Source organism: Leiobunum rupestre, chromosome 6 (genome assembly GCF_980474605.1).
Source record: "Leiobunum rupestre chromosome 6, qqLeiRupe1.1.hap1, whole genome shotgun sequence".
In the NCBI taxonomy this organism is placed as follows: domain Eukaryota; kingdom Metazoa; phylum Arthropoda; class Arachnida; order Opiliones; family Sclerosomatidae; genus Leiobunum; species Leiobunum rupestre.
Genome location: NC_143389.1, coordinates 48974089 through 48990262, shown reverse-complemented (window position 1 = coordinate 48990262; position 16174 = coordinate 48974089). Strand labels below are relative to the sequence as shown.

The following is a 16174-nucleotide window of genomic DNA, read 5'->3' as shown; positions in this document are numbered from 1 at the left end:
AAATTACAAAAGGCTACAGGAGATTGAAATAAACATTTAACTTAAATTAGGAATTTAACCTTCACATAACTTATTCCACTATAAGATAAAGCTAGAGTTGGCTTTGTTCCATTATTTTTCAGATTTTAGCTTTGATATTTTCTTATTTAATCAACCAAAAATATCTTAGCATTGCCCATAGGGCAGGTAGAAATCCAAGTTGCCATGGTGACCTTTCTTTGGTATTTCCTGAAATATATGCCCGGAAATACTAAAGGAATCATTTGCAAACAAAAAGCTTTATGACTATTTGGAAATAACTTTTTTTACCAAATAAATACAATAGATACATGTAACGGGGTATCAATAGATTTATGTTATAATGATACCCACAATTTATTTCTCTTAAATCCTGAATGTGATAGGCTTTGAAGTATACCAAAGCTACAAAATAATTATATGATTTGGTACTTATTTACAATTTATATTACCCAATATATATACATATATAAAAGCAGAAATGGGTTCTAAATTCTGTGAGGATTTTTAAAAAATTGACTACAATTTTCAAATAGTCTTAATACTTTTAAAAATGATCATAAGTACAATGAATGTGATAAATGGCATAAAAGCAAAAATTGAATGGTCCTTACACGTACGTTATTTTTTTCCTGTAAATTTACAAGTAGTGTTGATTAAAAATATCACAATTTATGTTTACAGATTCATTTACATTGTCATACTTATCTCGAGTTAAAAACAAAATTTCAAAATACAAAAATACAACTGCTGTTTGGATGGAACTTAAATGTGACATATTAGTTCCCACTTAATTTCTCAGCTCATTTGTAAAGAGCGTAAGTATAGTGGGGTAAAGAATTGTACGATAATAGAAACATTTAAGGAACCATTAATTTTAAGCTATATTAAAATATTCCTTATAAATTACAAGAAGCGCCATTAAAAGATCATAATTCCAATAACATTATTCGCATGTGAAATAGGTCAATGGGATAAAATTTGCGGGGAGGCTCATTTTGATTAAACAAATTAGTCTATAGTCTAAAAATTATTAATCCTCGTTACTAGAATCACCCGATATACCTGTAGATTCTCCAGTTACTCGGCAGCGGTGAAGAATGGCTTTCTCAAATGCCTTTTTTACAGCCTTACGTTCCGTAGGTTTCTTAGACTCCACAAGTTTCACTTTATCCATTGCGGAATCCACACCCAATGGCTCCAATTTATTCCTAGGCAACCATTGCCTTTAAAAAAAAAAAGTTGTAAAACAAAATTTAAAATTTATGTAGTTATTACGTATGACAAACCAAGTTCGTTTTGCGTCAAAAAAGAGCACTAAAAATAAAGGGGTGGCTGTATCTTTTCGTAAAGCTAAAACATCTTCGGGTGGAACTGGTATTGGAACTCCATTTTGTGAAAACCCAGTTTTAGGCATGTCTGGATTGATTATCTGTATAGAAAACGAAAGGATTTTATACAATTGTAAACACAATTTAAAATATTACGCAACTTACCAAAGCAGGATACCACGGATAGCCGCGACATTTAGCCCAAACTGTGAGAATAGAAGAATTAAGAAAAATTCCTAAACACTGGGATTTATCTTACTATATAATTTACCTAAATCTAACGGTTCTAAAGGAATCAAGAGTTGTTGATCTCTCTTCCATGAGCCACCACTCGGTTTTGGGGCTTTGGGTTTTGACTTAGTCAAATCATCAACATTAGAATTTCCTCCCTTAGACCCAGTGTCACGCTCACTATCACTACCAGACTGGTTTTCTGAACTAGAAGTAGTTTCATCACTCGAGCTACTAGATCCACTGCTGGATGTGCTGCTACTTTCAGAATTGTTATCAGTGTCGCTCGTCTCCGTTTCTAAAGAAAATGCTAATTTCAATTAAATAGTTTATTTTCACACCCGTAATTAATTAACTTACGATTACTCGATCTATAAATTTTAAAGCTATCAGTCTGGGGTAGTGGAGAGGAGGGAAAAGCGCTGGCAGCCAGGGAAGAAATTGGAGTTCCAGACAAATTTGAGATCCCTTTGGTTTTTGGTGACAAAGTTCCTCCGGTACTCGCCGATCTGCTTCTCTTTCTCATGCCTAGCAAAAGATTAATTCAATAGTCGAATCATCTCAAAGTTTCCTTTTAAAACTTACTTCTTTCTCTCGAACTCGCTATAGTCGCTGCTGTAAAGGAAAATACATTTCCGGAAGATACTGGGGCGGTTTCGTTAGCTCTATTACCTCCAATATAAGAGCTTTCTAACGTAATTGCTTCAAATGTTCTTCTAACCCTTTTTTTGGGTGTGGTTATGGGTGTTGTTGAAGAATTTTGAGCGTTACCACTCGGTTGATCTGGAGTTGATTTTTGAGAAGCTGATTTCTTGTTGAAAAGTACAGCTGACCTTCTGTTGACCCCGCTGCTGCCCGTAGCCGATTCGGAAGTATTTTCCGCTCCACTGTCGCTACTGTCTCCGCTGCTAGAATCTAGAGAAGGCCCTCCTTGACGTTTCAAGCCACGGTTGGTATGACTGCCTCCATCCTTCTTGGCCTTTTCTACTCCACATTTTGAGGTTTGAGTGATTTCAGATGCAGGGTAAAAATGAATGGATGGATTTGATTATGAAAAAGATGGAGATGGTGGGAGGAAGTTTCGTAAATAACCCGGAAGATAGAGAGAAAAATTAAAAGTAGAAGAAAAAAAAGTTAAAAGGCAAATTTTAAAAACAAAATTAAAAATGGTGGTAGGGTAAAAACAATTTAATTATTACTTACTCCCTATTTATTATATCCAATTATAAATCTGAGTATGTTTTTGACAGCATAAAATTTCTTATAAATTTACAATTTACGATAAATTCTAGAAAGTGCTGCCAAGTGCCAATTTAAAAACTTAAATCACTCAATAATTTTTTATATATTTTAAACATCTTGATAAGTTAAATTGGAAAATAATTGACAATTTTTAGATCATAACGAAATTGAAAACATGAAAATAATACAGAAAAATTTTACTTAGTAAAAATCAACTTGGAAAAGTCTTTGGCAAAATAATACAATAAAGTTGAAAGGACAGATTTGAAGAACGCAAGAAACAAAGCGTATGAAACAAATTTTGCGTGAATTAATGAAGCATGCTGGGAAGAATGAGTGAATATGATGGCAAAGAATCAGCGTATTTTTGGATACAGTCACTGCAGGCAACCTATAAAGGCCAAGAAAGATTTGGAAAGAAATGGGATAGCGTGAAGAGCTATAGGCCTCGTAAAAGCATGCACTTCAAGCAAGGGGGATAATAAACTTAGAAGAGTTGCTATTATGAACTATTAGAAATATGCGGAAATAAGGATTAGTCTTTTGTCATATCCTATGTGGGGAAATTACTGCTTTTATCTAATCCTAATCATAAATTTACTCTACACATTAAGAAGGGAAATTTTTTTCAGAAGAACCTTTTTGGGTTAAAGCTAAGCATGTGCGAATACCCGATTTTAATCGAGTACTCGATCGAGTATCGAGTCGGGTACTCGACTCGATACCCGAAAATCGTTATTAAAAAAACCCGAAAAAGTTTCGGGTCTAAACTCAAAGCATAGGCTTAGGTTTTCGGGTACCCGATAGTCCAATTTTTGCAAAGGCCCTACCCGCGATTTTTCGGCGGGATATTCGAAAAAACAAAAACCCGTTACGTTTTATGGATTTTTTCCCAAAAAAAAACATCTTTTTGGCTTGGCCTTAAACCCTCTAATTGGTCGAAGAGTCAGAATAAATTCCTAGGTTCTTCCTGATTGGATATTGTTTTAAAAGCAAGTAAAGGTACAAAATGAAACTGAAATTAAAAGCCTAACCATAACTTAAAGTTCCCTCACCTCCCATTACTTTTTGTAGGTGGTTTAATTTTAGTTTGGAAAGTTAGGCTCAGTAGTGTAGTATGTTTAAAAGCTTTAAATATGACTCAGTGTTAATTCACCAGTTTTGAAAGTTAACTTTGTTTTTTCCTAATAAAATTTAGAACTGAATACTCTAACCATAATTTTTAGCTAAGCATAATTATTCAAGTACTCGAAGTTACTCAAGTACCCGAGTACTCGAAACCCCTTTTTTAATCTAAGCCTAAATACTCGAAAACCCGATAAAATTTAGATACTCGACTCAATACTCGAAAAGCAAAATTTTTAATACCCGATACTCGACTCGAAAACCCAAAATAAATATTCGCACATGCTTAGTTAAAGCTATAAAACGTTACCAAAATGATGTTACTTTTTTTCACAGGGGATCCACTGTCAATTTCTGACTGCATTCTTTTTCGAGACCTTGTCATTTTAAGCCCACTTTTTTCTATTGCCAATTCTTCTCCAGCTGAATTTGAACTTGGAACGCAATTATCATCTTTTCCTTTGGTAGTTGAAGAAGCCAACTGATGCTTTGTTTGTTCAGTAGGAACCATCTCATCTGTGGTTGTTGGTTCTGAACCAATTGAAGGTCTTCTTGGGCGACCTAAAATTTAATTAATATATTAATTAAAACAAATGATAAAAGGTTTAAAAAAAACCTGCCTCTTTTATTTGTTACTAAAGTTTCAGGTTTGAAAGAAGGAGATGAAATCGTATCTTTCACAGATGATTTCAAAGGAGATGTCGCGCTAAAGGATCTAGTTTTTCTTCCTTTGGACAGTTGAGATTGAGAAATTTGACCAGGTTGACCCCCTAAAGTGGGTGACGTAGTGCTGAGATTGGTTGAGCTAGCGTTTACTTTACTGACAGATTTGGGTGATTTTGAAAGAGGCGAAGGAGACCGGACTGGCAGAGGAGGTGTTTTAGTTTTTGATTTGGTTTTTGGAGTGGATGGTTTTGATGTCGCGGATGAAGATGACACAGGAGTTGAGGTTTCTTGAACAGTTTTTGGTTTTAAAGTGACTTTTTTGGGTGGTGTCTTTTTCAACAAAGAAGAGGTTGTTATTATGGTTGACGTTGTTCCGGGTAAGACTCCAGGTGGCAATGGCAGTGGTGATGGAGGTGAAGAAGAATCTGAACCCAAGTTTGGTAGCTCCTCAGATTCTAAATATTTCCTAGATTTTTAGATAACTAAGCGTTAAAATTAAATGTTATTTCAGTTTTACCTTCATCCGAGTATTCATCTAATATCACTTCAGTTTCTTGAGGTGGTTTCTTTTTTGATCGACTAGTGATGACCACTTTTTTCTCAACTTTGGAAGCAGGAACTGTCACTAGCGGAGTCGTCAGTTGAGCAGCAGGTTGAGGAAACTTCTCAGGTTCACTCTCAGAATCAGAGCTACTTGAGAATCTTATAGTTCCAGCAGGTGTAGAAATAACTGTTCCTACAGATGACGTCTCGTTGATACTTTTGCTCAACTCCAGTTTCTCTCTATTGGATTGCAATGCCAATTTTCTTTTCACTTTCCTCATCTCCATTCTCAATGTCTTTGACCGTTTACACCTTGAAGCTAAAATATTATACTTGCATAAGAATTACGTTACGAAGAAATGTGGTGGGAAAAAAAGAGGCAGGTCCAGAAAAACCATTGAAAGAAAGCAAATTCAAAAGATTTCCCAATGTGTAATCAATTATTAAACAATAACCTCCATGTTTGATTTCTGAACTCTTATCATATTGTTCCATAAGATTTTTAAGTTGTTTTTCCAGACATTCTCTTTCACTGACTAAAGAAAAATACTTTTAAAAAGCAAAAACTACAAAAAAATACAAGCAATGTCTACTAGGCAGGTACAGAGTAGGGGTGTGCGAGTCCTCTTTTTATGGTTTCGAGTCGGGTCTCAAGTCCTGGAGAATTGTACTCACGAGTCTTGAGTCAAATTCCAGAGTACTCGTTCGAGTCCTCAAGAATTATTTCAGAGTCGGTTCGAGTCTTAATTTTCTGGTCAAGTCCAGTTTGAGTCTTAATCGTACGGGACCATTTCTAAGAGTCACATATTAAAATATTAGTTTAAGTAAACTAATAGTTTTAACTTCTTAAAACTATTGTAAAAAACTAAAGCAGCGCATCACTAGCACTATGGAAAGTCCTCTCCTCACTACAGAGTGCAGAAATCAAAACAAAAATTGGAAAAGATGCCGGCTTAATGAGTCATAAGATCTCCGTTAAACCAAAGGGCAAACCAACCATAAATAATAAAAACAACTACCATAGTGCGATTACGGAATTTCACTTGGTGGTGAGTCGTTAAATGCTACTACGCATTAAAAAAAGAGAAAAAAATTGAACTCCTTGGACTCGTCCAAAAATGAGGGACTCTTAAGGCTTGTCAAAAAATAAAGGACTCAGTGGAATATTTATTCACTCAGTCCACTTAAAGTAATTTTTAAGCCTTGGAAAGGACTCGGGTACTCTTACGAGTACTCGCACAGGCCTAGTACAGAGACAAAGAAATTGCCTCTAAATTATTTACCTATACCAGGAGGTGGTTGTTTTTGATCAGATTCGGGTATTTGGTCAATATGAAGCCCAGTAGTGTAGTCAAATCCAATGGTATCTGCTTGTTTCTTAGCTTGCTTTATTATGGAGGCACCCTATGTAAAGTTTATTTAGCATCAATGCAATTCTAGATATTAATTTTAACTACAAATCCATCTATTACTTGGTCTCTAAGTTTCAAAGCGGCCTTATAAAACATAGTGTCTTTGGAATTGTAGGTCAAACAGTTGTTGATAATTAAGTTGAAATCCCCCTCAAAATCATCCAAAGTCTGATACTTGTGTTCGTCAATTTTCCTCCTCATGGTGGAGAAATCCATTGGCTGTTTAATATAATCCAAATAGTCGGGAACATCCTTCAAATCAACTGGTTCGGCAAATATTTGACTGGTATCGCGTTCTTGTAAATGATGAAGGACTTCTCTTAGCAAATGGACAAAAGGTTGAAGACTAAATTCGAGAGTTTGTTGTTGAGCTTTAACCTAAGATAGAAATGAAGTTTTATAGGCACAAAATTAAAAAAGTTATATTTAAATCTTAGGTAATCTAAAACTTACAAATTCTCGTTTTAATTTTTCCCTCTTTCTAATAAGCTCAACAAGAAGCCTGGCTCTTTCCAAATCTTGCCTTAATCGTTGCCAATATTTCAACTGCTCTCTGAGAGCCGTAGAATGTTTATCAGTCTCTTTCTGTTCTCTCCTTGTTTGATGAACAGTTTGCAGTCTCCTTAAAAGAGGCACGCCATTTCGAGATTGCCTCTTTAAAGTCCAATAACCCAAAAGCCTTTGTAGAAACTGATGCTTCTTCGCCATGGACACCAAAGAAGCAATCTTTGTTAACCTAAATTTCCAAATTAAAATAAATCAACGCATTTATGAGATGAATTAAAAGCCTGGTATTTTGTTTTACCTATCAGGTGGAATAGTTGGGATGGATACCACAGGAACAGCCGAACGTTTCTCAGCCAGAATCTTTCTAGCCTTTCGCATCTTTTCCCTCGATTTAGCTTTGGCTTTGGCTTTTTTGACACTGTCATTCTTATCATCCATGCTATCATCCATCTAAAAAGAACAAACAAGTTTAGGTATGTATATTTGCAAATTCTTTAAGCATATAAAATAAACATTACCATATCTCCAGCTGGTGTGTGAACATCGCAATAAGCCGTTTTCTGTACATTATAAGATGTTCCTGTAGCAGTTATCTCTCTGACTGCTTCAAGCTTTGTGTGTAAGCCAGCTTGTTGAGCACAGGTAACATGAAAGGCTAACAAATATTTAATATAAGTAAACCAAAATAAATTTTATACTTCAGAAATAAAAGGCAAACCTGTATAACAGTTAGCTTTATGACACTGAATGCAAGCTCCTACACTTCGTTGTTTGCAAATATAACAAGTAAGCTTCCATCTTGCTGGAGGAATATTTTCAATACTATCTATGGGCTCTAAGAAAACTGTGTTTGCAAAGCAAACTTCTGGCACCCATAATGCGCAAACCACGTGAGCCCAACGCCCATCATCAGTCTGCTTAAATGCACCCCCCTTGTTTGGACACAAAACGCAATCAACCGCTCTAGATGGAGACTGAAGACATCTACGACACAACCACTGTCCCTCAGGTATATAGGGTACACCGTAGCATTCCTGATGTACTGCTAAATTGCACATATCACAAAATAGTATCAAATTTGAGTTCTGACATTCTCCATCGTTACATATGCAACACACAGCATCTTCATCTATTGATGGATTTGGATCTTTTCCACTACTTTGACTTTGGAAATAAGATTCTTTTTCTAGCCTGTCCATTAAAAGTTCAAAAGTATCAGGCGATACTTGTGATATTCCTTCATTCTTACGCTTGTTATTCATTAAATCTAACCACGCACAATCCTGAAAGATTTAAACTCAATTAAAATATTTATCAAATGAACGCAATAATAAATCTTTAAAACCTGCCTCTTCATCCATATCATATTCTACTTCTTCATCAAGTTCTTCCGCAGATTTTTCAATAAACCGATAATAAGAGGTGTTTCTGGCAGGAGCATCAGGTGGCTCATAGTCCGATAAAACTCTGAAGTTGGCTTCAGGAAGCTTTATTTGTTGAGATTGACTTTGGCTTACATCTTTGGTTTCTCTGCGGTTTTTGGAACTTGATCGATCTCCTTTATTGCCCTTCGTGCCATGATGCTGGTTTTGTTCTTTCTTCTCAACTGGATCTTCAATCAGTTTACTTTCACTAAGAGACCCTTCCGCCTCTGGTTCTTTATACAATACTAAGTCTATAGAATCACATATATTTATACGGTGTATTCTACCATCTAAATCAATTTCTACAATTCTTTGCGCTTCTGCATATGTGAGACCTTCATGTGCGCTGCCTGTACTAACATATTCTGGTGGTGAAGGAGACCTCTGGCTCTAGAGAAAGGGATTCAACATGATTAATATCAGGGATTAAAAGTAAAGTTTCAGGATAACCTACATTAACCTGTCTGTGATGCCACCTTCCTTTTTTTTTACTGGATTTAATTCCTGGAGGTGTTGAAGGTGATGCTGCAGTTTTTGATGAGTTGTGATTAAAATTATACAGATGAAATTGAATGCCCACATAGCTCTTGTATATCTTTCCGCAATCTTTTACCGGGCATTCATAGGGCGGTTTAGTTGCCCTTAGATTTTGACAAAACATCTTCACATCAAAATCCAGGCCCATTTTGGTTCAGAGAATGGTGAATTTAAGCCAACTGAAAAATTCAAGGGCAATACAAGTATATCCACATCCAAAGAGTCATTTGTGATAGAAGTGCCAAGCAAACAATCATACTAAAAAAATTTTAATTTATATTACAATGAAAAATATTTAGAGGGGGGATCAAAATTAGATTTTACAATTAGATAACAAAGAAACTTTTATATATAATAATTTTAATGAAAAAGAAAAGGACGCGTAAATAGCCGCGCAGCAGCGTCCGCCATTATTTTTGCCGTGCCACATGTCACGACATCTACAGATGACCTTAATAAATTGTATAAAAACTGTCAACTATTCAACTGTTCTAATAAGTCCGGAGCTACACCATTACGTTACTTTTATATTACGTTCCTATAAAAGTGCAGCACTATATGAGACGTTTATCATTAAAACTGCTCGGGGACAGGCCAAAAGTATTGATATTTTAGAATTTTGTTATAGGTCAATCATACTCCAATAACCTTTGACTATTTTAAATTTTAAATCCGCCTTTTTTCGGAAGCGGAATCCGTGGAATCTCAAAAAAAAAAAACGAAAAACTTGTACTTTATTTAATGTCTGAAAGAATATTTAAACAGAATCTCTTTTCTATTAACTTAAAACGAAAATGCGGTTTTAAATACTAATCGGTTTTTAGATATAAAGTTGCTTACAAATAAGTTCGAACTTTTAAATACGTCGCCACGGGCTGCCTGGCACCATCGTCATTATTTGAGACTTTTTGAGCAAGTGCCAAGCGTGACCATCTCAAAAAATTTCAATGCGTCATTTTATATTTATTATAATTAAACACTGTTTACTTGTTTAATATAAAACTAATGGCACTTTATTTGCCTATAACAAGTACAACAAGTGCAAAAGAATGTATTAAAATAACCACAGCTGTTCAAAAAGATGGATACACAGTATGTTAATGTTATTGTCCTAAGATTAGCAGTTGCAAAAATAATAATATTCAATTTTGATAATGTCATTCCAGGAATATCAAATAAAAGTTTCAGTATCACCATATTCGTGGATGGTTCATCATCGGTACAGCGAATTCCGTGATATAAATGAAAAGGTTATCTCTTAAATTTTGGGTTATAGCTTGGGTCAATATATAGATTGGACCATTATTTAATTGCAGTTAATAAACAACTATGGTGTGGATAAATCTCTTTTACCACCAAAGAAAATATTTGGAAACCAAAATGATGCATTTATACAAAAAAGGCAATCTGATTTGGAACTCTATTTACAAAGTGTAGTTCATCAACTGTCAATACTTCCGGAGCCACTAGCGGTCTTTTTGGGTTTTCCAAACTATGTCAGTTCAGTTTATCATTTTAATATTGATTTAAAAGTATAACCTTTTTAATTTTTTTCATTAGGAGGTCAGATCTATTGTTGATAAACTCTCAATGATGTTATATTACACTGGTAAACATTTTTTACTTACTCATGAAATCATTTTTTAATAGTGAATACTTTTAGGTGATGAGATTTTGGCTAAGCAAAGTGAATTTGTTATGTCTCCTTTACAATTATACGCCTTATCGGAAAGGTTAAAACTTCCAGAACCAACTTGTGGTAATAAAAATTAAAATGATAATAAAATAAAATTTGAGCATTTTCTTTAAAATTAAAAAGCATCCGGAGACAAGAAGAAAGATCTGGGCCATGCTTTAGCTTTCATATCGGAACTGAAAAATCTAACTATAAAAGGCAGTGGAGAGCCTCAGGGAACCAGCAACATTATACCAAATAACCTACCTTACGATTTAACACCATTCAAGTCTTTGATAAAATTGACCGTACGTTCGCTTTAAAATAAACTTAATTTAACCATAATTAATTTAACATTTGTTTACCAACAGGTATCTGATAGTTCCTTGAAAGGAAATTTGAAAGATTTATCATCATTGAGAAACACTGTTACTACCATTGTGGTTCATAATTCTTTGAACGAATTATGCTCTGTTCTTTTGGGGGATGTCACGCATTGGTCACCCATGGATAGTTCAAGCTATTGGCCATGGTGGCACAAAGTTGTCAAAGTGGATTTTAGCAAGAATATTATATCCACGATAGATCCATGCATTGTAATAAATATATAATAGTTTCTAAGGCCAAGATTGGTATAGCTAATGTAGATGACACTTTTGCAGAAATTACTATCTTCACTAGAATCATTGGATTTAAGCAACAACTCAATTTCAACAGTTGAAAATCTAGAATCTTTGCCCCATTTATCTTACGTGAATCTCTCAAATAATCATTTGTGCACGTTGGATGCCCTTCATATTGTAAATAAAATGTGCTTAAATTTGGTTCGATATTATCAGATTTTATACCTTTTCTTTTTTGCAGAAATTGGGCAATGTCAAAACTCTATTATTGAAAGGGAACTACATTTCTAGTCTTAAGGGATTTTCACGTTTATATTCCCTCCAAACTTTGGATCTTAGTCTGAATCAGATATCTCAACTCAAAGAAATAGAGCATTTATCTTGCTTGCCTTGTTTAGAAGATTTGAGATTGACTTCTAATCCAGTCACAAGCATTCTAGATTATCGACCTAATGTATTATTGGCGTTTGTACCGAGAGCATCCGAAGTGTGTACTTCAATTGAGTCTGAGAAAATTTAGTTTTTGTTTTATATTTGATTTATATTAATAAAATTTATTCCTCAATTTTAAGATTCTTCTTGATGGTCAAAAAGTTACCCAAAAAGAACTAGATACAGTCTCTGTTCTACAAGCTCTTAAAGCTGCAAAAGAGGGAAGAGTATTACGTCATTCTTCATTTTATGACAGTGCAAATCCTCGGGTAATTTTTAAGCATATTTTGCACTAAATTTCTAAATAAAAAGAGTTTGTTTTTCATATTTTTAGAGTGACACAACCACCACGAACACAGGTAGATACAACGTAGGTATAAGTAATTGTCTTCTACCAAGCTTTTAAAAACTTTTTCAAATATTCTTTGTTTATTTGTATGCTTACATGACCAAATTTAAGAAGGTTTGTAAGTAAACCACAAAGATGATAGTTTTTCAACATCTTAGTTCGATTATCCATTCTCGTGTTAGAGATCATCTATCCAAGTCTCGGAGAATCTGGAGTCAGCCGCTCAGATTTCGCAGAGTGCTCCACAGAGTTCGACCCACACTCTGAAGAATTCAGACAGCAAGTGGCAGCGTTAAGGTAAAAATTGAGGGTATAATTAGAAACGTAAAATATAAGTGTCATGCTAGGGAATCAACCGACATAGAAATGGTATTTCCAATAAAAAATTAGATCTCATTTTACGAGATATCATAAACGCTGTTCTTCATTGACAGTATGTGGAAAATGAGATCTATTTTTGTGTAATTGCATTTGCTCATCCAAAGCATGTGGAACATGGGTTCGTCCATCTCCGTTGTATAGAATTTTATGTATGTTCGCTTTCAAATCCACAGGAGATTAGGAGGAAAGGATTGGCTCAGACTGCTTAATCAGTTACAAAGAGAAAGTCGGAAGGCAAGTTTGATTGGAATATGCCATCATATGATATTTTATTTAAATTTAATAAAATGTGTTAGGTTGATTCATCAAATTCAAATAGAGAAAAGGAGGATGACAGTTCTATCATTGAAAGTTCTGGAAATGTGGCTGTTGGCAGTGAAAATGTCCCTGATATTCCTTGCGAGAGAAATGGGCAAAGAAGTTGCATTTACAAAGGCTTAACTTCGTCTGGGAACGTACTAATTCCAGATTGGCTTTATACTCTGACATTATCTGCATTTAAATTTCGCGCACAAGTGCTCCAAGAAATGAACAACGAGGAAAGCAATGCCAACATAGTTTGTGAAACCCCTTTATGGTCAACATTTGTCATTATCATTCTTGGTAATGAAACAAGTTTTAAACGTTTTCCCGCAGTGTTTCTGCTCTCTTCCAACACCATATATATTTTAGAACTCTGCAACTTTTATTGTTACGAAGCAGAAAATTATATCAATCAGCCAGAAACGGTTCTGAAATTAGAAATGGTATTGCCAGCTGACAATGTTAAATATGTCATAACTGGGCCTTATAACAACTATTTAGAAATTCACTATGGAAACTCCGAAGGAATACAAAAAATGGTCATTTGGGCAGGTGAATTGCAAACTCGGAGTCTTTTAAATAAATTAAGGAGCCATTATGGCTTCCAAATTGAAAATAAATACACACTTGAAGAACTTTATGACCTTTTTCAACACTCTGCCATAATCTACGATAGCAGGAAAGGTTCCACTATTGCCAGACACTTTGGAGCCAAATTGAAAGTATTAGCCTGCGAAGCTATCTGTTTACTACAAATGGAAGATGAACCTGAAAAGTCAAAACAATGGGTAATAAAAGAAAACATCATGACATTCCTCATAGTGACTCAAAATACAGTTCTGTTAATGGAAGAAACGCTCATTTCGCAGTTGCAAGGAACAGTGGGACAGTTTAAAATGCAACTTTCTTTGGAAGTGAACAGTTTTGTTAAAGGTATTAGAATGCGAGATGGAGGATCTAATCACGCATGCTGTCCTGTTAAAACTGACTGTGATGATGGAATGGTTAGGAAATGTAAAGAAAACTGTTTCATTCATGAACTATACACTTGTGGATATTGGCTGTTAATAGACTTTGAGAGGAACTCCTCTTTAAAAGTTAGGTTTTTTTGTAGAGAAGCACGAAGTAGGTTTTTAGAGGCATTTTTAGCCTCTAGAAACCAAAAGCTGTGATTTAAGTTTTGTAAACTGTTACATTTTTAGTCAAGTAATTTATTTTGTTATGCCTTTCAGATGTAGTTATGAGCTATGTGAATAGTATTATTTAGATTAGGAACAAGTTGAACTTGTAACTTTTTTGTTTCATGTATTTAACCTTTTTTTAAAGATACAGGTTTTGTTACATAACTTAAAATGTAACATTTAACATTAAAACATTAACCATAACATTTATAAAATTTTTTTTATAAAAATAATTTTTTTCAGCCATCATTAAGCTATTTGAACCAAGCTGGCACCATTATTTTAAGCTACTCAAAAATAAAATTTTCATATTAGTGACAATATTTATACCTCATGAAATGCGACTAGAAAATATGTTTAAAAACTGAGCTTTTCACTTCGGAATGTAGTATTTAGCTGGTATAAAAGGCATTTTTGTTACTTCAGCTTCGACATGTTTTTTTCTTATGTCAAAAACTACTTTGGTGCCTGTTTTGGCAAATTGGCTATCTACATAACCCATTGCAACATTCTTTTTCATTGAAGGCGATGGCCCACCGCTGGAAACTTCACCAATTTTTGTACCATTGGAATCCAATATTGGTGTGTGTGCTAAAGAGATAGTATTTCCTTCAATTTTACAATACCCTTTATAAGTGATTTTTCTCACAGTGACTAATTTACCTCTTGCTGGTGGCCCACTCGATACGAATCCAACACGCCGCCTTGTAGGTTTATTTTTAAACTGAGCCAATATCACATCTGATCCAGGAAATCCTCCTTCTGTTCTACGTCTTTTACCGATTGTCCATGCCAATCCAGCTTCTATTGGCGTGGTATTTTCATCGATGTCATTCCCATACAAACAGAGGCCAGCTTCCAGACGCTGAAAAATGTTATACAAAATTAATATGTGTTAAAGAAAAATATTATAATATTAAAGTACCAGGGTATCTCTGGCACCTAATCCCGCTAATTTGACATCAGCATTTTGAGAACTTAAAAACATTTCTACAACATGCTGCGCTTTATCAGAAGGTATTGAAAGCTGTAATAATCATATTTGAGTAAATACCTAATATTTATAATTTTATAGGGAAATATATGTTTTACTTCAACCCCATCCTCCCCAGTGTACCCACATCTAAGTAGATTAAAAATAATGTGATTTCACATTTGTTTTACATTTTTAAACTAATCACACCTGGTTATCCGACAGTTTTGAACCTCACATAAAGTACTGACAGTAGTATTCATAAAATATAGTTTTGACAAATCACATTTCACTAATGGTTGTAAAACATCCGTCATTTTTGGACCTGCAAAAATGTAATGTTAAAAATGTCTTTGGAAACTAATTCAAACATTTTGACATATACCTTGCAAAGCAATTAGCGCATGATCATCTATAACTTCAATTTCTACACATTCCCCACCTTTTTTATTGTAAATAGTTAGGGCATTCATGACATGACTTAAATCTTTATCAGCGCATGCTGCGTTAGAAACTACATACAAAAAGTCATTCGAGACTTTTGTAACAATTAAATCATCCAATATTCCTCCTTTTACATTAGTGTAAAGGGTTAATGTTCCTTGATTATCTTTCAAACTCTGCAAATCGCCCACAACTAAACTTTCCATAAATTTAGCTCCATTTTTTCCTTTAACTTTCATTTGAAGCATGTGTGAGACATCAAATATACTAAGCTTTTCCCGAGTATGAATATGCGATGGACCAATCCCAAAAGAGCCATAGCTAACTGGCATGGAATAGCCAGCAAATGGCACCATTTTTCCTTCCTTTTGTACATGGAAATCGTACAGACATGTTTTCTTTAGTACTGCCTTTGTTAATAATTTATGAAATTAACTAACTAAGTATTTTTATTTCTAATAATCATTGGTCATACCTCAGAAGAGTTAGAACTGTAACGTAGGCCTTTGCCAAATCGTGATTTTATAGATTTTTCGGCATATATTTCACCACTTAACTTATCACGCGAGTAAAATCCTTCTGTTAATGCTCTAGCAGTTCCACATGCAAAAAGATTTAAGTTGTTACTCGATAAAATACTTCTTAAAAGCGTTTTTGGGAAAAAGCGACTGACTGCCATCTCAAATAATTAAAAATTCAAGTAGAGTTAGCAGACGATATTTTTGGCCAATATCGCTAACAGCGCCACGTTGTAGAAAATATTTTCGTGACGCAAAC

At 34.5% G+C, this 16174-nt stretch overlaps 3 protein-coding genes across 6 annotated transcripts; 1 reads left to right on the top strand and 2 right to left on the bottom strand.

The window, feature by feature from the left end:
- Positions 1 to 411: 411 nt before the first annotated feature.
- Positions 412 to 9504, bottom strand: Br140 (bromodomain-containing protein 140). Of its 3 annotated transcripts, none has more exons than XM_090178605.1 (18): positions 8954 to 9504; positions 8425 to 8889; positions 7794 to 8358; positions 7594 to 7730; positions 7374 to 7525; positions 7022 to 7304; positions 6629 to 6946; positions 6440 to 6560; positions 5612 to 5692; positions 5131 to 5475; positions 4568 to 5068; positions 4272 to 4508; positions 2166 to 2564; positions 1941 to 2108; positions 1621 to 1890; positions 1515 to 1555; positions 1308 to 1450; positions 412 to 1244 (listed from the first exon to the last, which is right to left on the bottom strand). In XM_090178605.1, exons 1-18 carry the CDS (start codon positions 9182 to 9184, stop codon positions 1052 to 1054), a joined length of 4650 nt encoding a protein of 1549 aa, XP_090034731.1. In that variant the 5' UTR covers positions 9185 to 9504; the 3' UTR covers positions 412 to 1051. The 3 variants fall into 3 exon arrangements, with proteins under 3 accessions (XP_090034731.1, XP_090034733.1, XP_090034732.1); XM_090178606.1 differs by having other exon boundaries at positions 413 to 1244; positions 1621 to 1878; positions 8954 to 9503; XM_090178607.1 differs by lacking the exon at positions 5612 to 5692.
- Positions 9481 to 14178, top strand: LOC149941324 (uncharacterized). 2 transcript variants are annotated; one of them, XM_090178609.1, is made up of 14 exons: positions 9481 to 10128; positions 10203 to 10286; positions 10353 to 10532; positions 10597 to 10645; positions 10700 to 10795; positions 10856 to 11019; positions 11083 to 11307; positions 11374 to 11511; positions 11576 to 11821; positions 11907 to 12035; positions 12101 to 12125; positions 12298 to 12412; positions 12670 to 12730; positions 12793 to 14178. In XM_090178609.1, exons 1-14 carry the CDS (start codon positions 10042 to 10044, stop codon positions 13969 to 13971), a joined length of 2778 nt encoding a protein of 925 aa, XP_090034735.1. In that variant the 5' UTR covers positions 9481 to 10041; the 3' UTR covers positions 13972 to 14178. The 2 variants fall into 2 exon arrangements, with proteins under 2 accessions (XP_090034735.1, XP_090034734.1); XM_090178608.1 differs by having other exon boundaries at positions 12101 to 12140.
- LOC149941323 (aminomethyltransferase, mitochondrial) lies at positions 14095 to 16174 on the bottom strand. The gene is made up of 7 exons (XM_090178612.1): positions 15873 to 16174; positions 15339 to 15807; positions 15164 to 15278; positions 15073 to 15103; positions 14906 to 15007; positions 14644 to 14845; positions 14095 to 14571 (listed from the first exon to the last, which is right to left on the bottom strand). The coding sequence occupies exons 1-7, from the start codon at positions 16074 to 16076 to the stop codon at positions 14354 to 14356; spliced, it is 1341 nt and encodes a 446-aa protein (XP_090034738.1). The 5' UTR covers positions 16077 to 16174; the 3' UTR covers positions 14095 to 14353.